The sequence below is a fragment of the Trichomycterus rosablanca genome, chromosome 1 (genome assembly GCF_030014385.1).
Source record: "Trichomycterus rosablanca isolate fTriRos1 chromosome 1, fTriRos1.hap1, whole genome shotgun sequence".
Lineage (NCBI taxonomy): Eukaryota > Metazoa > Chordata > Actinopteri > Siluriformes > Trichomycteridae > Trichomycterus > Trichomycterus rosablanca.
In genome coordinates, this window is record NC_085988.1 from 37,610,314 (window position 1) to 37,634,953 (window position 24,640).

The 24,640-nt window shown below is 39.4% G+C and overlaps 1 protein-coding gene across 1 annotated transcript; it reads left to right on the plus strand.

Annotated features, from left to right (window-relative positions):
* The first annotated feature begins 14,081 nt into the window (after window positions 1-14,081).
* Window positions 14,082-24,401, plus strand: gpr37a (G protein-coupled receptor 37a). The gene is made up of 2 exons (XM_063000667.1): window positions 14,082-15,028; window positions 23,441-24,401. The coding sequence occupies exons 1-2, from the start codon at window positions 14,174-14,176 to the stop codon at window positions 24,299-24,301; spliced, it is 1,716 nt and encodes a 571-aa protein (XP_062856737.1). The 5' UTR covers window positions 14,082-14,173; the 3' UTR covers window positions 24,302-24,401.
* The last annotated feature ends 239 nt before the right edge of the window (window positions 24,402-24,640 follow it).

Here is a 24,640-nt window from a genome sequence, read left to right on the forward strand (position 1 = left end):
AGGACAGAATGCCAGTTTATTAAAAAGTGTCTCACACTCATTCACAACTAGTGCAATTTTTAGTAGCTCATCTACCCACTGGTATCTGAGGATGCATGCATGGACATGGGGAGAACATGCCAAACAGCATGTTTGTGGAGATGAGGTTTGTACCAAAGGACGAGTCTTCACTTCTAAAAGGTAAAAATTATATGGGTATATACTGTATGTGGCCTATAAGCCTCTGTGTGTCATCAAGAGCATCTCATTCAGGTGTGTTACTGCATTGCAACCAGTGATTCCAGGGAACTGTTTCTCTGCATGCTTCTTTAGCCCCCTTTCCTCCTGTTCTTCAATGGTCAGGACTCCCAGGACCACTACAGAGCAGGTATTATTTGGGTGGTGGGTCATTCTCAGCACTGCAGTGACACTGACATGGTGTTGGTGTGTTAGTGTGTGTTGTGCTGGTATAAGTGGATCAGACACAGCAGCGCTGCTGGAGTTTTTAAACACCTCACTGTCACTGCTGGACTGAGAATAGTCCACCAACCAAAAATATATCCAGCCAACAGTGCCCCATGGTCAGCGTTCTGTGACCACTGATGAAGGTCTAATAGAGTGGACAGTGAGTGGACACGGTATTTAAAAACTCCAGCAGCGCTGCTGTGTTTGATCCACTCATGCCAGTACAACACACACTAACACACCACCACTATATTAGTGTCACTGCAGTGCTGAGAATGACCCACCGCCTAAATAATATCTGCTCTCTGGTGGTCCTGTGGGGGTCCTGACCATTGAAGAACAGGATGAAAGCAGGCTAAAAAGGTATGTAGAGAAACCGATGGACTACAGTCAGTAATTGTAGAACTACAAAGTGCTTCTATGTGGTAAGTGGAGCTAATAAAATGGACAGTGAGTGTAGAAACAAGGAGTTAATGTTATGGCTGATCTGTGTGTGCAGTGGTGTTCAAAAAAATAGCAGTCCAACACCATTAACCTGATAAATCACTGTTTTTAGTAGAAATGCTATTTCTACATATCAAAAATTTTACTTGAAAGTGTAGTAGAGTCATGAAAACAAAACAAACCCAACAATTAGGACATGCATGCCGTTCATTCTGAGTAATCGAAGCATTGATTGAAAGGGGGTTGTTCAAAATAATAGCAGTGAGGTGTTTAATTGGTGAACTCATTCATTCTGCAGAAGAACGGGCAACAGTTTTGGCACTTATTTAAGGTAGGAGGGGGGCAAATGTTGCACAGGTTGGTCATAGCGCATTTCCTTCTAAAATACTGGGTAAAATGGGTTGTTCCAGACATTGTTCTGATGAACAGCATACTTTGATTAAAAAGTTGATTGTAGAGGAAAAAACATACAGAGAAGTGCAGCAAATTCTAGGCTGCTCAGCTAAAATGATCTCAAATGCCTTGAAGTAACAACCAAAACCTGAAAGATGTGGAAGGAAGCGTGGAACTACTGTTCAAAAGGATCAAAGAATAGCCAAAATGGCAAATACTCAGCCAATGATCACCTCCAGAAAGATCAAGGAACATCTGAAATTACCAGTGAGTACAGAAGATGATGAAGTGAAGCCAATTTACCAGCAAGAACTCCTTGCAAAGTCCCGTTGTTAAGAAAAAGACGTGTCCTGAATGGGTTCAAATCTGCCAAGGAACACATTGACTGGTCCAAAGAGAAATGGCTCAACATTTTGTGGACTGGTAAAAGCAAAATTGTTCTTTTTGGGTGTAGTGGCCATAGACAGTATGTCAGACGACCCCCGATCACTGAATTCAAGCCACAGTACACTGTGAAGACAGTAAAGCACGGTGGTACAAAATGATGATATGGGATGTTTTTCATACCGTGGTGTTACGCCTATTTATCGCATACGAAGGATCATGGATCAGTTTAAATATATCAGAATACTTGAGGAGATCATGTTGCCCTATGTCGAAGAAGAAATGTCCTTAAAATGGGTGTTTCAACATGACAATGACCCAAACCATCCTGGTTACAGACAAACAAGATTAAGGTAATAGAGTGGCCAGCCCAATCCCCTGACTTCAATCCCATAGAGAACTTGTGTTCTGATATCTGAAACACGTTTTTTTGAGGCATGTGGAATGTCGTCTAATCATCCTGGACTGGATACCTGTTCAGAGGAGCCAGAAGTTGGTCGACTCCATGCAACACAGATCTCAGAAACAATTGTTATGCCACTAAATATTAGTTATTATTAGTTAAATATTAAAGTAAAGTGAAACCTCAAACATTTTTTTCAGTTTATAGATACATTTTTTGAGTTTTTAAAGAAAAATGCTGGCACTGCTATTTTTTTGAACAGCCTAATATTCATTTTTCTTAACTTTCTGTAAAGGATTAACACAAACTGGCTAAATTTTGTTAATGTTTTGAATTAGAATTGAAAGTGGAGTATTTTCAGTGCATTTGCATTTATGGAAATAAAAGTTATCATAATGATTTTGTGCTTTATTCACTTTTTTAAAACCACTGCTATTTTTTTTAACACTACTGTATATACTGTATATCACATTATAAAATAAAGCACCTACAAACACTTAAATAGATTGTTCTGCAGAGCTCAGTGAATTCAAGCATGGGTACTGTAATATGATGCCACCATTGCAACAAGTTAATTTGTGAAATTTCTTCCCTCCTAGATATTCCACGATCAACTGGTATTATTGAAAAGTAAAAGTGTTTAGGAACCACAGCAAATCAGCCATGAAGTGGCAGGCAAACAGTGCATAAAAGTATGCTGACTCAATAAATGCAGAGTTCCAAACCTCCTCCGGCATTTACATCAGCACAAAAACTGTGCCAGGGGCTTCATGTAATTGATTTTCATGGCTGAACAGCTGCATGCAAGCCTTAAACCATCAAGCACAATGTCAAGCGTTGGATGAAGGGGTATAAAGCATGCTGCCACTGGACTGTAAAGCCATGCTCTGTAAAAAAAAAAGTGTCTGATAAATGAGCCTGGGATTGACAAATGCCAGGAAAGCGTTACCTGCCTGATTACATTGTGTCAGCTGTAAAATTTGGTGTAGGCAGGATAATGCTATGAGGATGTTTTTCAGGGTTTGGCATAGGCCCTTAGTTCCAATGAGGGGAAATTTTAATTTTGCTTTTCTGTTCCACAATGACTGTGCCTCAGTGCACACAGCAAGGTCCATAATATTATAAGGTCCATAATAAGTTTACTGTCTCACTGTCACTGCTGGACTGAGAATAGTCCACCAACCACAAATATCCAGCCAACAGTGCCCTTTGTGCTGCATCCTGTGACCACTGATGAAGATCTAGAAGATGACCAACTCAACCAGCAGCAATAGATGAGTGATCGTCTCTGACTTTACATAGTGGACCAACTAGGTAGGAGTGTCTAATAGAGTGGACAGTGAGTGGACACGGTATTTAAAAACTCCAGCAACACTAACACACCACCACTGTGTCATTGTCTAATTGCAGTGCTGAGAATGACCCACCACCCAAATAATACCTGCTCTGTGGGGGTCCTGACCATTGAAGAACAGCATGAAAGGGGGCTAACAAAGCATGTAGAGAAATAGATGGACTACAGTCAGTAATTGTAGAACTACAAAGTGCTTTTATATGGTAAGTGGAGCTGATAAAATGGACAGTGAGTGTAGAAACAAGGTGGTTTTAATGTTATGGTTGATCGGTGTATATACAGTATATATGAGAGCATGAGAATAGGTCATGCTCTACGTAGAAGACACCGGTGTTATTTTCTCTGATAACCTTCTATCTCTTGGTCCCTGATCCACTTGATTGTGTTTAAAGACCTGATAACATCTATAATGTGACAGACATTGATGTATTTGTCACAGGCTAGTGGACATATAAGCGGGGAATCAAAGAGGCATCAGTTTAAGTATCTGAATGCAACCTATGGCTCTTCTATACTTATACTGCTTTAAAGTACAGCAGCATTTGATTTCCCAACTGTTTTTTTTAATTATTATTTAGAAAGAAAAAAATAATTTCTACCTTAAACGTATCAAAAAGCCTTGTTTATCTAAATGGTTCTTTTATCAATTGCCTTGTATTATTAAATCTATCAATCACGTATACCTAAGTCATTACAGAAATGACTCTGGACTAACTAGAGGCAGCGATAGTAGACAATGGCAGCAAGGTTGTACACAGTAAACAATTCTCTTTTTACCCTCCAAGGGTCAATATCCTACAACACCTTCAGTTACTGACTCATTTCACCAATATGTTCAATGAAGTGCTGTTGGATAATTTTTTAAAAGATGCCATTGGACACCAGCAATGCCTCCTCTATCTTTACGTACCTTCCTGTCCCCCAGCTGTCAATATGAATGGAACATTATCTCCCAAACAATAACTTATATATATTCACACCAGTAAATGTTTTCACATTAACTACAATAAATCACAACCCACACATTATGGCACAGTTTCACATTAACTACAATAAATCACATCAAGCAATCCACTGACTGCGAATGATGCCGCTTTTTTGCTATCTTCTCAGTTACTATATTTTTGCACTGTGCACACTTTTAACATGTTATTATGTATGAAGCAGCATTTCATTAGCAGCAACACTTCAGATTAAATTCCCAAATTGAATGGCAATTAGATGGTAATTACAGTTACTTTGTACAACTGCATAACGTTACTTAAAATGATGTAACGATCTTGTTGTTTTGTGTTAAGCATCTTAGCTATCTTGGCAAACAAGTTTGCTGTAGAACTGTTGCTTTCTGTTTAAAGATAATAAATAGAGAAAAGACAATAAGAATAACTAGTATTGCACAAACCCCATTTCCAGAAAAGTTGGGAAAATGCAATGAAAAGAAGAATCTGATTTGTTAATTTTCTGATAAAAAATGAAAAAAGTGTTTTCACTGATCAACTTAATGATAAATTAATTATTATAAAATGAGGACATAAATTGTTGCAGTTTTGCAGGTGGAATTTTTCTCCTTTCTTGCTTGATACAGTGAGATATTGCTCAACAGTCCAAGGTCCTGCACCATACATTTTCAACAGAAGACAGATCTGAACTGCAGTACTGAAGCCACGCTTTTGTATTAGAATGAGGCCTGGCATTGTTTGGCAGAAATAATCATGGACTTTTCAGGAAAAGAAGCCACCTTGAGGCAGCATGTACTGCTCTTAAATCCCAATAAATGCCTCCATGTGAGTGTTAACTTCACACATATGTAAGGCACCCAAGAAGTGAGCATCGATGCACCCCCATAACATTACAGATGTTGGCTTTTGCACCTTTCACTGATAACAGTCTGGATGGTCCTTTTCATTTTTGGCACAGAGAACTCAATGTCTGTTCTTCCAGAAAACAAGCTGAACCATGGACTTATCTGACTACAGCCCTGTTTCCACTGTCTTTCAGATCATCTTAAATGAGCTTGGCCCCAGAGACCTCGGAGGTGTTTTTGCATGAAATAGATTAATAGAGTTTCAGGTTGCATTTCTTGATGCAACAGTGGACTGTGTTAGGTGACAACAACTTTCTGAAGTACTCCTGAGACCATGTGGCTATATTAATCACAGCAGCATGACTGTTTTAATGCAATGTCCTCTGTAAATGAGTAAAGTGCACATTTACTCATGCCAGTTTGTTTACAAGATCATTGGTTGTTATTGGTCATCATTGGAGACGTTAGAAGATAAAACAAAACAGCATGAAACCTTGTTTCATTTATCCAAGGGCAAAATTAATCATATTCAGAGCTTTTTCATAGATTTTTACAATGCTGTAGTTCAAATTTAAAGTAGCATATATTGTACTTCCCCCGGTAAAAAACGGACTCTACCATGGCTGCTTTTTGATGATTTTTTGATGAGTGGATCAGACGCAGCAGCACTGATGGAGTTTTTAAACACCTCACTGTCACTGCTGGACTAAGAATAGTCCACCAACCAAAATTATCCAGCCAACAGCACCCTGTGGGCAGCGTCCTGTGACCACTGATGAAGGTCTAGAAGATGACCAACTCAAACAGCAGCAATAGATGAGCGATCATCTCTGACTTTACATCTACAAGGTGAATCAACTAGGTAGGAGTGTCTAATAGAGTGGACAGTGAGTGGACACAGTATTTAAAAACTCCAGCAGCGCTGCTGTGTCTGATCCACTCATACCAGCACAACACACACTAACACACCACCACCATGTCAGTGTCACTGCAGTGCTGAGATCATCCACCACCTAAATAATACCTGCTCTGTGGTGGTCCTGTGGGGATTCTGACCATTGAAGAACAGGGTGAAAGGGGGCTAAAAGGGTATGCTGAGAAACAGATGGACTACAGTCAGTAATTGTAGATCTACAAAGTGCTTCTATATGATAAGTGGAGATGATAAAATGGACAGTGAGTGTAGAAACAAGGAGGTGGTTTAATGTTTTGGCTGTTCAGTATATATACAGTATATATATATATATATATATATATATATATATATATATATATATATATATATACAGTGTATCACAAACTGAGTACACCCCTCACATTTCTGCAGATATTTAAGTATATCTTTTCATGGGACAACACTGACAAAATGACACTTTGACACAATGAAAAGTAGTCTGTGTGCAGCTTATATAACAGTGTAAATTTATTCTTTCCTCAAATTAACTCAATATACAGCCATTAATGTCTAAACCACCGGCTACAAAAGTGAGTACACCCCTTAGTGAAAGTTCCTGAAGTGTCAATATTTTGTGTGGCCACCATTATTTCCCAGAACTGCCTTAACTCTCCTGGGCATGGAGTTTACCAGAGCTTCACAGGTTGCCACTGGAATGCTTTTCCACTCGGAGCTGGCGGATATTCGAGACTTTGCGCTCCTCCACCTTCCGCTTGAGGATGCCCCAAAGATGTTCTATTGGGTTTAGGTCTGGAGACATGCTTGGCCAGTCCATCACCTTTACCCTCAGCCTCTTCAATAAAGCAGTGGTTGTCTTAGAGGTGTGTTTGGGGTCATTATCATGCTGGAACACTGCCCTGCGACCCAGTTTCCGGAGGGAGGGGATCATGCTCTGCTTCAGTATTTCACAGTACATATTGGAGTTCATGTGTTCCTTAATGAAATGTAACTCCCCAACACCTGCTGCACTCATGCAGCCCCAGACCATGGCATTCCCACCACCATGCTTGACTGTAGGCATGACACACTTGCTTGAGACCATCTGAACCAAACAAATTAATCTTGGTCTCATCAGACCATAGGACATGGTTCCAGTAATCCATGTCCTTTGTTGACATGTCTTCAGCAAACTGTTTGCGGGCTTTCTTGTGTAGAGACTTCAGAAGAGGCTTCCTTCTGGGGTGACAGCCATGCAGACCAATTTGATGTAGTGTGCGGCGTATGGTCTGAGCACTGACAGGCTGACCCCCCACCTTTTCAATCTCTGCAGCAATGCTGACAGCACTCCTGCGCCTATCTTTCAAAGACAGCAGTTGGATGTGACGCTGAGCATGTGCACTCAGCTTCTTTGGACGACCAACGCGAGGTCTGTTCTGAGTAGACCCTGCTCTTTTAAAACGCTGGATGATCTTGGCCACTGTGCTGCAGCTCAGTTTCAGGGTGTTGGCAATCTTCTTGTAGCCTTGGCCATCTTCATGTAGCGCAACAATTCGTCTTTTAAGATCCTCAGAGAGTTCTTTGCCATGAGGTGCCATGTTGGAACTTTCTGTGACTAGTATGAGAGAGTGTGAGAGCTGTACTACTAAATTGAACGCACCTGCTCCCTATGCACACCTGAGACCTAGTAACACTAACGAGTCACATGACATTTTGGAGGGAAAATGACAAGCAGTGCTCAATTTGGACATTTAGGGGTGTAGTCTCTTAGGGGTGTACTCACTTTTGTTGCCGGTGGTTTAGACATTAATGGCTGTATATTGAGTTATTTTGAGGGAAGAATAAATTTACACTGTTATATAAGCTGCACACAGACTACTTTTCAATGTGTCAAAGTGTCATTTTGTCAGTGTTGTCCCATGAAAAGATATACTTAAATATCTGCAGAAATGTGAGGGGTGTACTCACTTTTGTGATACACTGTATTTATACTGTATATATATATACTGTATATATATATATATATATATATATATATATATATATATATATATAAATTGGGTGTGCAGTGAAAATAAAAATAACACCTTTAATTCAAGTGACATAAAATAGTCAAACAAATACATTATTAAAATAATAACTAATAACAATTATAAACAAATATTTGTATTAAAGTAATGAGGAGGAACAGAATAGTAACTGATTACATTTTAGCACAGTGGGCTATAATTACAGTATATACATTTTATACACAGTTGACAAATCCACATTAACACTGTTAGGCAGTTTTAGATGCTTGTCTCTGTTTGCTAATTTAGCCATTTAGAAATGGCAGTTGGCTTCACACAAGCTGACAAGTGATGTGTGCACCACCTAATGTCACATATTGTGTTGATTTTCATTTATTTTATCACACATTTTGGTTTTGGTCCCCTAACACCACACTGCGTGAACCCCACCAATGACACATTTTAAAATGCACTGAGATGGACCATTATATATTGCTGTAAGCTATCACAAAATGTTCTTGCTGATCCCTAATTGACTGCAAAACAGAAAATATTTTCTCTATTTCATAAGAATTTTCATTCATTACAGTACTCCAACTGAAAATTATCCAATTGTGTTTAAATGGCACATATTTATGTAAATATGGTTTGGTTTTACATTTACATTTTTGACATTTAGCAGATGCTTTTATCCAAAGTGACCTACAGTACTGTGACAGTATATATTGTCTAAGCAATTTAGGGTTAAGAGCCTTGCTCAAGGGTCCAACAGTGGCAACCTGGCTGTGGTGGTGTTTGAACCAGCGACCTTTTGATTACTAGTCCGGTACCTTAACCGCTAGGCTACAACTGCCCTTATTTAAAAACTCTGACAAAGCAGAAATGATAACAGCACTATAATACTATTAAAACTTATAAGTAAATAATGAATTAGGATTTTAATGTCATGTTTTACACACTTTGGGTTACATCTATGACAGGACAGGTAATTACTGGTTAAACAAGATTCATTAGTTCAAGTCTTTTAATGTCAAACACAGACAATTTAGTATCTCCAATTCATCTCACTTGCATGTCTTTGGACTGTGGGAGGAAACCCACGCAAACACAAGGAGAACATGCAAACTACACAGAAAGGACTCGGACAACTCCACCTGGGAATCGAACCCAGAACCTTCTTGATGTAAGGTGACAGTGCTACCCACTGCCCCAAAAGTTAAATACCATGATCACTCACCCACAGTTTCCAAAGTCCTGGGTTTGATTTCAGATTACTGCTTATATATACAGTAGTTTGTCATGTTTGTTCTGTCCACACATGGGTTTTCTCCCACTTCCCCCAAATATTTTAGTATGTGGATTGGCTGCTCTTAATTACTCCAAGTTGTGGGAGAGTACATGGTAGGGTGGCTGATGCTTTTTCCATAACTTACTGCAAGTGATTTTAAAATGGGCTCTGTGGCCCAGATCTGTGTAAAGCTGTTGCATGTAATAAATGAATGCATTATTCTTCTGCACCTTGAAGTTAGTTAATAGAAATAGGTAATTAAATATGAATATTCACTTGGGCTTTTCTTTAAGTTTTAAAGAAATAATTACTTAATTCATTATTGTTTCAAAAGGATTATTTTAATTAAAAGGTTATTTTAATTAAGATCAAACAACACTGGTTTGTGCTTTAAAATTGTTGTTTGTTATTTTACTCTTATTTAAAACAAAATGTGACTTATGCAGCAGCTTGACTTTGTTTACGCTGACTTTTTTTAATTTGACAGCATGCAGAGGCATCCCTAAAGAACAGGTAAAACAAGCAGTTGCCTGGGGCCCAGACCATTATGGGGGCCTGTCGAAGCCTGATCACTACAAAAATGCTAATTGCTCAATGCAGGGACATTTCTGAAATGTTCAAAGACATACCAGGAAACCTCCTAAAAGAAGCCTATGCTATGTGGTAGTTGAATATATAAACTGTTATGAAACATTAAAAGTTGTTAGGGCTTCTAAATCAGAGGAAAAAATAGAGCACATAATTACAAACAAAAGTGCATATGCTATATAGTTTCTTAACACTAATTACAGTAGAACTAAAGAAGTTCCTAAAAATGTTTTTTTTTTTTTCCCTTTTTTATCCAATGTAGTCAAATTTTCAGCTCTTTCAGTTTATCTCTCTGTTGTTGCTGCTGATCAGGAAGGGCCAAGGCTGTCATGAACCCCCTCTTACACATGAGGCCGAATCACCCGAGCGAGGATGAACCCTGCTTCAGCCTTGTCCCTCTATCTACAGACACACAGCCAATCATGTGCCTGTATAGGTGCCCGACTGGCTGATAGCAGTGCTAAGATTCCAACACAAGAACTCAGCACTGAATATTTTTCTGTTTTGCAAGATGTCTTTGCACAGATATGTAGAGACATTTATATACTCCTGCACAAAATGATGAATGCTATAGAAGAATTATGCATTCACTGCATATTTATTCTTTACTGTAAAGCCAGGTGAAAGGAATAAATGAAGTCAATAAAATGTGATGCTCTGGTTTATTCACTGGAATTTTAAAACAACAGCCTCATTTTAAATTTACATTTCTCACAGTTTTCTGTTTGTTTGTACAAATTTAAAATGCATAATGACTTGCTATTATAATCACCCATTAAAAATGTGCAAAAACACATTTTAGCAATCATTCAGCCATCCAAATACAAGCTAAAAGATGTGCACAGATCCTGATGCCAAATGGAGAAGAAGGAGAGAGGGTTTAGAATGTGTTTGGATCTGTTTCAGTTATAAGTTATTCTATAAAAGGTTTAAATGCCCTATGCCTTCCAAAGGTTGTGGGAACAAAATCCAGCATTTACATTTTTGGCATACATATACAGTTTAACATCCCTGTTTATATGGTATGCTTTATTGATTTTCTTTGTAAAAAGATATCATGCTCTTGATAAATTGCTGAATTTAACATACTGGGGCAAAAAATACTAAATTAACTTCATAACATTTGCCAAGATAACAATACTTTCCCTGAAACAGCAATAAACAGCAGTTGTGGGTAAAAATGTGCAACCATTTGTTCTATGTAGAGGATTTGTTCAAGTTTTCCAAGCTGATAAATTGGGTACCTAACAGCAGTGTGGCTTCTAGGTTGGATCATTACTTCAGGACACTATCTGTAAAACTATCTGTGAAAAGTTTAGAATGTTTGTCTCTGGGGCGGCATGGTGGGTAGCACTGTCGTCCAACAGCAAGAAAGTCCTGGGTTCAATTTCCAGATGGAGTGGTTTGCATGTTACCCTCATGTCTGGGTGAGTTTCCTCCGGGAGCTCTGGTTTCCTCCCACAGTCCAAAGACATGCAGTCAGGTAAACTCGTCAGGTAAACATCATGATTTACACTTTGGTTACATTCATGACATAAACAGTAGTTATTCATTACACAAGATTCATCAGTTCACAAGTTTGATGTCAAACACAGTCATGGACCATTTAGTATCTCCAGTTCACCTGTGAGAGGAAACCGAAGCTCCCGGAGGAAACCCACGCAGACACGGGGAGAACATGCAAACTTCACACAAAAAGGACCCAGACTGCCCACCTGGAGATCAAACCCAGGACTTTCCTGCTGTGAGGCAACAGTGCAACCCACTGAGCCACCGTGCCGCCCCCTAATAGCATTAAATTTTCATCTTCGGCATTTAACAGACGCCTTTATCCAAAGCGACTTACATTACAGTTACAGTATACAGTCTGAGCAACTGAGGGTTAAGGGCCTTGCTAAAGGGCCCAACAGCAGCAACCTGGCAGTGGTGGGGCTTGAACCAGCAACCTTTGGATTACTAGTCCTGTGCCTTAACCACTAGGCTACGGCTTGCCCGCATTATGGTTCCTGGGTTGTATCATTGCTTCAGAAATCTATCTGTAAAAAGTTTAGCATGTTTGTCTCTAGGGTAGCACTGTCATCTAACAGCAGGAAAGTCTTGGGTTTGATTTCCAGGTGAAGTGGTTTGCGTGTTACCCCATGTCTGAATGGGTTTCCTCTGGAAGCTCTGGTGTCCTCCTACAGTCCAAAGACATGCAGTCAGGTTAACTGATTTATTTATTTATTAGTATTCTAACGTCATGTTTTACACACTTTGGTTACATTCATGACAGGAACGGTAGTTACTCGTTACACAAGATTCATCAGTTCCCACGTTTAATGTCAAACACAGTCATGGACAATTTTGTATCTCCAATTCACCTCATTTGCAACCGGAGCTCCCAGAGGAAACCCACGCAGACATGGGGAGAACATGCAAACTCCACACAGAAAGGACCCGGACCGCCCCACCTCGGGATGGAACCCAGGACCTTCTTACTGTGAGGCGACAGTGCTACCCACCGAGCCACTGTGCCGCTCTTTTCTCCTAATACATTACATTCATACATACATTACAGCAAATAAACAGCAGTTATGGGTAAAAATGTGCAGCCATTTGTTCTATGTAGAGAATTTGTTCAAGTTTCCAAGCTGGGTACCAAACAGCAGTGTGGTTCCTGGGTTGGACACTATCTGTAAAAAGTTTAGTATGTTTGTCTCTAGGGTTGGCACGGTGGGTAGCACTGTCGTCTCTCCTGGGTTCAATTCCCAGGTGGAGCAGTTTGCATGTTCTACCCATGTCTGCGTAGATTTCCTCTGGGAGCTCTGGTTTCCTCCCACAGTCCAAAGACATGCAGTCAGGTTAATTTGAGCTACTAAAATTACTCTTTTTGTACCCATTGCGACCCTAAATAAGAAGCTATTGTAAAAATTAATACATGAATAAATAAATGTTCTCTGTATTTACGTGGGGTTGCTTTGGATTCTTTGGTTTCCTCCAACCGTCCAAAACATGCATTTGCTAAACTGGCTGTTCTAAATTGCCATTTGATATTATAGAGTAGGTAAATGAATAGGTGATTGCGCACAAGGTACTTTAAGTAGTATTCACTTTTAGTCTTAGTAACGCTGTGTGTGCGCAGGCATATCAGCATAACAACCTGTTATTACTTCAATGTTTGAGTAGCTCAGTGGGCAGAGCTTGTTGCGTGTATTTTTCCACCCTAGGTTCGAATCCGGCTTAGGGCGAAAGTAAAGTAACACAAGCAGGGCCGGCACTTTTCTCACTACCCTCTAAGCAACGCTGTCCAGAACCGGGGCTGCATGTCAGTGTGAAGATGGATTATGTAAATATGTTGTTTGCACTATTGAGAAAAAATCTTACATGATGTTCTTTGTTGTTTTGCCTAAAATATAGTTCTGATTTATTATTATAAAGAATGAAAATAATAAATGTTAAACAGCCTAAATAAAACATTTTGATGATGTTCCTATGACCGTGTAAGACCCGTTACATTTTTTATATAATAAAAAATTATATAAACACCCGCCAGGTAAACACCCGCCATACCACCCCCCACCCTATGCCTTCCGCCAACCCGTCAACCCAGGGTTTTCCTTATTTCCAGTTCTGAAAGTTGGCAACCCTAATTGGAGCAGTTATTTGGAAGTCTGGAAGTTATTTGTGAGGGCAAACTGACAGATGACTTAAGGTGTTAAGATGTTAGTTATTTAAGCTTTAATTTACCCATTGAACGGGTCACCTTGGCCATCATCGCAACAATTGCCCCACCTGAAAGATTTGGCAGGAGCCGCCATGCACTGCTAGACCCACCGTGACACCAGAAAAAAGCAGTTGGTGAAAATAAATAAACAAATAAATAAATAAAGGAACTATAAACAGGGTGCAAGTTCACGTTTGCCGGATAAAGGAGTCCGACCACGTAGTGGCGCTGTTTGGGTGGGTGTAGTTAGTACTGTATGTAGCTGTGTTTTCCACAGCGGGGAGAAGCTCATCTCTCATTACTGCTCCATCAACGTGCAACACTGCCTGCTGTTGTTTCTCATTCACCACAGGAATAACCCAGTCACCTCTCAAATCACATCTGCAGCTGCTGGATTTACTCTGATGGATGTAGAAAAGCTGGGAAGTGCGTTGTGATTATGATCTCCGGGAGTGTTTAAAGGAAACATGGGAATAGACTTGATGCAGTTATTTTCTCTGCTCGTGTGTTGTGAACTTTCAGCGGCTCTTACACATGAAGACACTTTGCGGTCTAGCAGTAACGAACACGATGGCGCCTATGATAACGCTAATGAGAAGCGATGGACACTTTTGGAGTACTGGAAAGTCTTTAACAAAGTAAACAGAGACCAGATACATTCTGACAGAATACCTGCTTTCCATCTGGACGGGATTTTAAAGGGAAATATCAGCACAGAGTCCGAAAAAGATGTCAAAACAGCAGACCGGAGTCTTGGTGTCGTGGACACACATAGTACTCGTGTAAATACCAACATGGACCAGTCCTGGACCAGTCAAGGTGTGTATCATCGAGCAAAAAGAGCTGTCATGGACCGACACGATATCATCGATTCAAATCAGCCATTGCCTGTAGTTGAGAAGTTGGAAAACCTGCCTAAACCTTCAGCCCAGAACCAGCCAGAAGGTCTTCCGACCGAGCCTCCGTCCCAAACCGAACTTTTCACAGAAGACATCACTCCACTGGGTCCTATTAACACTCGACCTCAAGGTCCCGGGCTTCCAAACCCGTTTTATCCGCTCACAGGAGAATCTTACGGTGCCTACGCGATAGTGTTGGTGTCTGTAACCATGTTCACAACGGGGATAATCGGTAATATCGCAATCATGTGCACAGTGTGCAATAATTACTACATGCGCAGTGTTTCCAACTCGCTGCTCGCCAATCTGGCACTGTGGGATTTCTTCATCACCTTCTTCTGCCTGCCGTTAGTGGTTTTTCACTACCTCACCAAGAACCTGCTGCTTGGAGATATATCCTGTAAAATTATACCCTACATTGAGGTAAAAAAGAGCTCCCATTTATATATATATAACCTGTCACAACATTTTGGAAAGCCAATAAAAACATGCTGACATGAACTAGGTTGTGTTAGATCAGATAGTCCATCTGAAATGCTTTCTCAACATAAGCACTTGGTCACACACACACACACACACACACACACACACACACACACACACACATTTCATTTTGTTCAGAGTAGCACTGAAAGCTGAGCATTTAGGGTGTTTTCACACTTTTGTTTTGGACCCAAATTTATTTGGACCACGAGTTTAGTACTTACAGCATTGGTGAAATCAGATTTTGAGCCTGGATATGACTGATAACTGGTCCACCCACAATAGAGGTTCTAAAGTTTATAAAGTGATCATTTTGAGCAGAGGTGGGACGTTGCCAAATAAAATGAATCAAACTTGTCTTACAACTTGTTTTCTTCATTAGCAGGAAACAAGAAATTGTGTGATTATAGAAAAAAAAATGTTTTCTTTTTTTGGTTAAACATTAACAAACCCTTTTATAAAATCCTAATGTATATTTGCATCCTAGCATGCAAATATGCATATAACAAATTTGTATTTGGTAGTGCAAAAAGCTATACAACGTTGGGGGATGGCCTTTTAACTCCTAATTGGTGAATATGATTGCCTACAACGTATGACCTTTACATGCCCATATAAATGAGGCTAGTTTGACTGCACCCATTAAAAAGTACATAAAACAGTGGTCTTTTAACAATGTGAAAAAGATGTCACATCTTATGCCCAGAGGAATCTTTTTTTGGGTGGTCAGATGCAATCCAAGAACCACAGGGAACATTTTTAGAAGGGCTTTTTTATTCACAGATGATATAAATGTTAAATATATACATTTTGATAAACCGTGCACCAGGGCAACCATGTCTAGAAATAACTACTGACCATTCGGACATTTTGTTGAGACAAAGTAACAGTTTTTCTTTGCAGACCTTGGCAACTGACCAGTGTTTCTTGTACATTGTAATGCATGTGGTCAAATCTGCACTTTTTACATTGGCACAGAAATGTCACCAGATGTGTTTAATTACGCTTTCTACAGCAAGTTTGTGTTCTAATCACATAGTTACAAAAAGAACAGTTGCAGAAATTATTCAACTCCAGAGACACCAAAAAGTAATTTATTATCACAAGAATTTAAACATAATCATTATTGATTACAGTTTATTGCTTTTTTTTTAAATAATTCAGCAATATAAATAGGACTACCTAAGATGGCTAGGACATTAGGCAAATGAAGAAGGCCTTTATTTATCATATAAACATATACATGTGTACAGTACAATCAAATTCTTTTTTCAGAATATTGTTTGGAAGCTGGGGTCAGAGCGCAGGGTCAGCCATTTTCATTGTCACAGTGATGCAACACCTGTCTCACTTATATGAAGAAGTGACCACCAGAAACCTTTTCTTTCTTTACCAGCGATATAAATGTGTGGTGCCATCTAGTGGTTAAGAATCACATCAAAATGACATAAAGTTCTGTATAATTCTCAACCAGTAGTGCCTTATTAATCTGTATCACAATTTGTAATTGCAGAATGTCAATTATTCAACCATCTTAGTAAAATAACTATTGACAGCATGTTTTAAAGATGTATCCTGTATTATAAGATACCAATTTCTTTAAACCGAAAAAATATAAAACACATTGTTATATACGTCTACCCATACATCATTCACAAAGTTATTATGGGTCCAGGCAAAGCAAAGCCTGCAGTTAAACCTATTAGACATACACCAATCAGCCATAACATTAAAACCACCTCCTTGTTTTTACACTTACTGTCCATGTTATCAGCTCCACTTACCATATAGGAGCACTTTGTAGTACTACAATTACTGACTGTAGTCCATCTGTTTCTCTACATGCTTTGTTAGCCCCCTTTCACCCTGTTCTTCAATGGTCAGGACTGGCCCACGACCACTACAGAGCAGGTATTATTTAGGTGGTGGATCATTCTCAGCACTGCAGTGACAGTGACATGGTGGTGGTGTGTAAGTGTGTGTTGTGCTGGTATGAGTGGATCAAACACAGCAATGCTGTGGCCACTCACTGTCCACTCTATTCCTAGTTGACACTCCTCCTAGTTGGTCCACCTTGTAGATGTAAAGTCAGAGACGATCGCTCATTTGTTGCTGCTGTTTGACCTTCATCAGTGGTCACAGGACGCTGCCCACGGGGCGCTGTTGGCTGGATATTTTTGGTTGGTGGACTATTCTTAGTCCAGGAGGGCCAGTGAGGTGTGCAGTTCTGCTCTGTCTGATCCACTCATACCAGCACAACACACAGTAACACACCACCACCATGTCGTTGTCACTGCAGTGCTGAGAATGACCCACCACCCAAATAATACCTGCTCTGTACGGGTCCTGACCATTGAAGAACAGCATGAAAGAGGGCTAACAAAGCATGCAGAGAAACAGATGGACTACAGTCAGTAATTGTAGAACTACAAAGTGCTTCTATATGATAAGTGGAGCTGATAAAATGGACAGTGAGTGTAGAAACAAGGAGGTGGTTTTAATGTTATGTTGATCAGTGTATGTGGAAAGACCTGAGGAAGATTAACAAACATGCACAAATGGGGTACAAGGGGTGACAAACTGTGCAGATGAACAGGTTGTATACCCATACAGTTCATCTGTGTGGTAGTTATAGCTTATACCAGATAGGTGTACCTAGTGAGCGTATAAAACACATTATAAAACGGATAGTTCCGGTCCTAAAATCTGATTGGCTGAGCCGCGTTCGAAGCCGTTGTAAAATCCCCGATAAACGCACACCTAGGACCACCTCACATTATTCCATATTAATACGCCACTGAAAAGAAAAAGTTAATGTTATTTTCGCCCTCATGTTGCCTAGCAACACTGTTAATCGAACTACCTTGCGTCGCGGAAGAATGCTTTATTGTAAGTTTATACACAATAAATACATTTATGAATTAAATATTGTTGTATTTATTGTATTTTATGTTGACCGCCGTTTTATAAAAAACAATAAGCCACTCGAGACCGTGCATTACTGCTATGATTTTAGCACGGGAAAGAAGTTTTAGGCACTCCGCTTCGCGTCGTGCCAAAAACGTCATCCCTGTGCTAAAATCACAGTAACGCACGGCCTCTCGTGGCTTATTGCTTTAGTAACTCAGAGATGTGATCAAAGCAAGTGTATCATAACAGCATCTAACACAGAGCTGCTCTTGCTTCTTTACATTCCTACTGTTGGTCATGTTATAGACATAATAGACATGCCCAAACTGCCTTTTACCCTTTTAACCCCAAATTTATTTTTCATACTAATGTAAACATGGCTTCGTGGTTAGCAGCTTGAGACATTGTGGTCGGGTGGTAGCTGCTGTAGTTCAAAATCAGTAGATTCAAAATAGTATCTTTATGCATATTTTTTCTGTCCAACAATGGCCTTAAACTGCCTTTTACCTCCCTGATCTGTTTAAAATAGAAGTCTGCTGTGAGTGGGTTATTTGAGGTTGTGATAAATACTGCATATTTAATTCAGTTATTTTGGGGTTTTGTGTCAGCTTTGTCTCTACCACTTAATTTTACCATTTTAATCTTGTGTAAAAAACTTCAAAGTTCCTCTGAAAGTACCATGACATAAACATAAGTAAATCTGTCATTAACAATGATCCCTTTGTCCAAGATTTAAGAAGGCATAATTACATACACTGCTTTTCACAAAGCTTATTACTGACTGATTTGCATAAAGCTCATAAATCTTATTAAGTAATTGATTTTCAAGCAGTTTAATTTAGGACAGTATGAGATGCTGGTGAGCTGAATGCTAATTCACTTTGTTGCTTACAAAAATCTTATCTAGCTGTACCACATGCAGTTACATAATAGCAAAAATGAGATTCCATGGATCAGCTTTGTAAAGCAGATGAAGATTGTGCTCTGGTTGTCATGGACTGTAAGCAGGTCATTAATTAGAAATGATCAGAAATATGAGTGCAGTATATACAATTCATTTAGTCGTGGAAGATTGCTTTTCATGCATTGTGCAAGACATTCCTTAACACAAGGGTGTAAAGCCATCAAACCGTACGATTGATCTTTTTCTTTACTTTTTCTCCTTTATTTACATTTTTAGTTTTTGTTCAGTCCTACATTCCTTACTTTTCACTCCATCCTTCTCTCTTTCTTTCTGCCTTCCTTCTTCATTTTATGTTCCCTCAATATGGCAACCCTCTTTTTATTCTGCCCAAAAATTGTCAATCAAAGCATTCTGCCACTGTGTCAAGGAACAAAACGTTAAACTCTGTTAAACAAAGAGAAAGCCATACATTAACTATATTCAAAACATTAATTATATGCTAACTTCTGTGGGCTTAAATTCATCTAAGGTGGAATGAAGACTGTGCTGTGGTCAGATGAGCCCAGGTTTCAGCTTGTTTTTGGAAATAATAGATGTCATTTTTTAGTATCTTCCCTCCTTCCTCTGTCTTGCTTCCTAACTTCCTTCCTTTATTTTTTACCATACACCGATCAGTCATAACATTAAAACCACCTCCTTATTTCTACATCCACTGTCCATTTTATCAGCTCCACTTACCATATAGAAGCACTTTGTAGTTCTACAATTACTAACTGTAGTCCATCTGTTTCTCTGCATGCTTTCTAACCTGCTTTCACCCTGTTCTTCAATGGTCATGACCCCCACAGGACCACCACAGAGCAGGTATTATTTAAGTGGTGGATCATTCTCAGCACTGCAGTGACACTGACATGGTGGTGGTGTGTTAGTGTGTGTTGTGCTGGTATGAGTGGATAAGACACAGCAGTGCTGATGGAGTTTTTAAACACCTCAATGTCACTGCTGGACTGAGAATAGTCCACCAACCAAATACATCCAGCCAACAGCACCCCGTAGGCAGGTCTAGAAGATGACCAACTCAAACAGCAGCAATAGATGAGCGATCGTCTCTGACTTTACATCTACAAGGTGGACCAACTAGGTAGGAGTGTCGAATAAAGTGGACAATGAGTGGACACAGTATTTAAAAACTCCAGCAGCTACTGTGTCTGATTCACTCATACCAGCACAACACACACTAACACACCACCACCATGTCAGTGTCACTGCCGTGCTGAGAATGATCCACCACCTAAATAATAACTGCTCTGTGGTGGTCCTGTGGGGCTCCTGACCTTTGAAGAACAGGCTAAATAGATAGAGAAACAGATGGACTACAGTCAGTAATTGTAGAACTACAAAGTGCTTCTAAATGGTAAGTGGAGCTAATAAAATGGACAGTGAGTGTAGAAACAAGGAGGTGGTTTTAATGTTATGGCTGATCAGTGTATATCAAACTATTCCTTCTCCCTTTCTTCATTCCTCCTTTTCTTTACATTGTTATTTCATTCCTCCCTCTTAATTCTTTCTCCCCATTTCGTTTCTCACAACTTGCTTTGGTTCCTATTTCCAATCCTCATAGCATATATTCTTCATTCCTATCAGCCTTTCTCTCTATATTCCTTAGTTCTCATTTTTTATTTAACTTCTAGCAATTTGACCTCACACCTCACTTTCATCAACTTCCTCCATACCTCTCTTCTTTCTTTTCTCATCCCACATTCAACTGCTTTATCTTTCATTATAAAAATTCATATCAAAGCTTTTCCAGACTTAATAGAAATGACAGGGTGCTGCTGTATTCATTGGCTCCAGTTGGGAATCACTCTACAGTGCTGTGAAAAAGTATTTTACACCTTACCCAGTTTCTTCTATTTTGCTCATTTGTCACATGTAACTGTGTCCAAGTTGCCAATTTTAAAATAAGATAAAGACAACTGTATCCTTAGCTTTAAAATTATTGCTCCATTTATTGAAGATAAAAATGTAATAGCTTGATGAGTCTTTTACATTGTTGTGCAGGAATTATTCCACTACCACCAGCATATTTTACTGTTGGTATGATGTTCTTGGTAAAATTCTGTGTTAGCTTAATACCAGATGTAACGCAATACATGCCTTCCAAAAAGTTTCACCTTTGACTCATCAGTCCACATAATATTCCATAAAATATCTTTGGGGTCATCCAGATTTTTTGGGACCTTTGTCCCTAACCTTTGTGTTGTTGTTGATCTACAGTTGTTTGCGTATTGTAACTCTCTGATAGACATCATTGTTGCCCAGTGTTTTGTACTGACTTTAACTGACTAACTCGTTTACTGAACTTAACTAAGGCAAGCGACACCTACAAGTCTTAAGATGTTTGTCTGGTTACTTTTGTGTCACCAGTGTGTTCTTGGTAAGATTATGGTAGGCTGTTCAGTACTGGTAAGTATCACCCGCTGTTCCAAGTTTTGTCCATTTGTGGACAAGGACTTTCAGTGTGGTTTGTTGGAGTCCCAAAAAAAAAATCAATTTAATGGAATAATTGTTGATCCTCAACGGGAAATTGCAGCATTGCAGCAGCAATTCACATACATCACAAACATAAAAAAAACATCCATATAGTGCAAAAATAGAAAGTAGTTTATGTCCAAAAAATAAAAAGAAGAATTAAATTAATTGAAACAAAAAAGTAAATGTAATGTAAATATAAAAAAATAAAAACAATAGAACTAAACTACTGTATTATTGTGCAATGTTAAGTAAGGTGTGCAACTCTGCATTGTGCAAACAAACAGGACAAAATGCATATAGGTTTATAATCTATCAGAGGATATGTCTCTTCTCTCTACACAAATGTGAGTCATTATAACTTGCCACTGCATTGGGCAAGAATGACTTCCTGTAGCGCTCTCTATTACAGCCGAGTTGGCGGAGCCTTTCACTGAAAGCAGTAGATTGTGCAGAGAATGTGAGGTGTTGTCCATTATGTTTAGTAGTTTGTGCAGTTTTGTGTTTGCTTTGGGCTCAGTTCAACAGTTCAACAGTTTAATCATCTGAAACATAAGTGTGACAAATGTATGAAAATAGAAGAAATTGGGGAGGGGGCAAATACTTTTCACAACATTGTATGTTTACATTTTCCTCTTCCAAAGCACAAGAGTAAGAATTTGCTGAAACGGGGAGTCAAGATCCTTATAAAGGCTAAAACCACAATTTCTGTGGACAATTACTGGTACAGTGGACCCTTGAGTTACGAACGGTTTACCATACGAACATTTTGGGTTACGGCTGAACATCTTCAACTTGTTCACGTGACGTCACGAACAAGTTGACTCCGAGCATCTCTCTCTCTCTCTCTATATATATATATATATATATATATATACAGTGAGCAAACATTCGGACAGCGGACAGTGTTTTTTCAGTGTTGAAAAAATAAAAAAACTCTATTACATATGTTGTTGTATAATTACTCCTGCCAGTAGCTGTCACTGTGTATCAGACAGAGGGGACAGTTAGTGAAAGAGAAGAAGGAAGTTATTCTTTTGTGCAATTACACCTACAAAATACAACGCTATTGAAATAAAGAAGGAAATAATAGAGAAATATGAGAGTTATTGTTGTTTCTGGTAGATACATTTTATAAAAAAAAAAGAAATGTATTATGGTGTATGGTACAGCACACGTACTGTACTGAAATGTGATGTGTGTTGTTTTATGTACAGTACTACTGTGTATTGTTGTTTATTATTGTTTATTACAGTAATGTCTATTCTATAATTTAAGATTTGAGGGAAAGTATACTTGTATTTATAACAAAAAAGAGACAATTTAAGACATTGGAAAGGTTAGGTAAGGGGGTGGTTTGGGAGGTCTGGCATGGATTAATTCTTTTTACATTATTTCATATGGGAAAAATAGGTTTAACTAACAAACATTTTGACTTAAGAACAAGGGTCAAGGGTCTACTGTAGTTTAATAGTGAGTATTTCATTTTGCTTAGAGGTATTATATTTGTTTGTAGGTGAATTAACATTAGGGGGGTTCTAAATGTGAGTTTGAATTAGTAAGTAGGAACTGTTTGAATGTAAAAGTGGTTCTTTAGAAGCATCGGTTAGTGGTTAATAATTAGACATTATTTTAGGCACTAAAAGTTGCGACATTGGTCCTGAGCTCAATTCTCGTCTCGAGTCACTGTATGTATATACTGCAGCATGTTCTCTCTCTGTCTACATGGGGTTTTACCTGGTACTCTGAATTAGAGCACCTTCAAAAAGATGTAGGTGTGTGTTTTCTGATGATCGATTATAAACAAGTCTGCTGTGTATTACTGTCTTGCAGCTGAGCCAACATAATTCTAATGAATGAATAAATGGATAAAGGAAAGCTTGTCATCTAAAGTAGTCTGCAAATATTTAAAAAATAATGAGATATTATCTCTGTAAATGTTTCCACCAATGATTTATGTTTAGTGTGTTAGATAAAGACTATTAATCATGTTTTTTTTTCCACAGGTGGCTTCTTTAGGTGTAACTACCTTCACCCTTTGTGCCTTGTGCATAGACCGCTTTCGTGCTGCCTCCAACATTCAGATGTACTACGAGATGGTCGAGAACTGCATCTCCACCTCAGCCAAGCTGGCAGTAATCTGGCTGGGAGCGCTGCTGCTGGCACTGCCTGAGCTGCTCATCCACCAGCTGGTGACGGAGGAGCGAGAGGTGCCCACTGAGGTGCCAACTGAGGTGCCGTTTGAGATGTCTGGTAAAATGCTACCCTGCGAACGCTGTGAAATCCGTATCTCTACAGCACTTCCCGACTCCCTCTATGTGCTGGGCCTGACTTATGACAGCGCTCGCTTGTGGTGGCACTTCGGGTGCTACTTTTGCCTGCCGACTGTCTTTACCATCGTCAGCTCAGTGGTGACTGCGCGGAAGATGCGCCAGGCTGAGAGTACGAATGTTCGAGGGAAGCGTGAGCAGATTCAACTGGAGAGGCGGATGAACTGTACGGTGGTGGCACTGGCCATTCTCTATGGCTTCTGCGTGATCCCAGAAAATGTCTGCAATGTGGTTTTGGCATACATGGCTGCAGGCATGTCGCGCCACACCCTTGATGTTCTGCACCTGCTCAGTCAGATGCTGCTGTTCTGCAAGTCTGCAGTGACACCCGTGCTGCTGCTGATCCTCTGCAAGCCCTTCAGCAAAACATTTTTGCACTGCTGCTGTTGCTGCTTGGAAGAATGCAGCCCACCTAAAGCTTCCAATGGGCAGAGTGATGACAACGAAAATGAAGTCACCACTGAACTGGAGCTCTCACCCTATAGCACAGTGCACAAAGAGGCAGCTAGTCACACATCTGTAGGAGCACACTGCTAGGGGACTACAGTACTGTTCTGTAACATATTTAGGATGCACCTTATTCTATTTCATTCCAGAATTGCATTTTCTATCCATAGGATATGTTCTACGTTCTTCTATAACCTACAACATGCAGTATCTAAAAGATACACCATACAGCATGCCTTACATAAGGCACACAAGTCTTACACATTGGATATGTTCTTTACCATACCCACAGGATACACTGAGTAACCAGATAACACTTAAGCTATACACCCTATTCCATACTCTACCAAAAGGATAAACAATGTTTCGTGTTGTTCCTATTGGTTACACCCTGCCACATGTATGACCCATGTGGATAGATACTACACC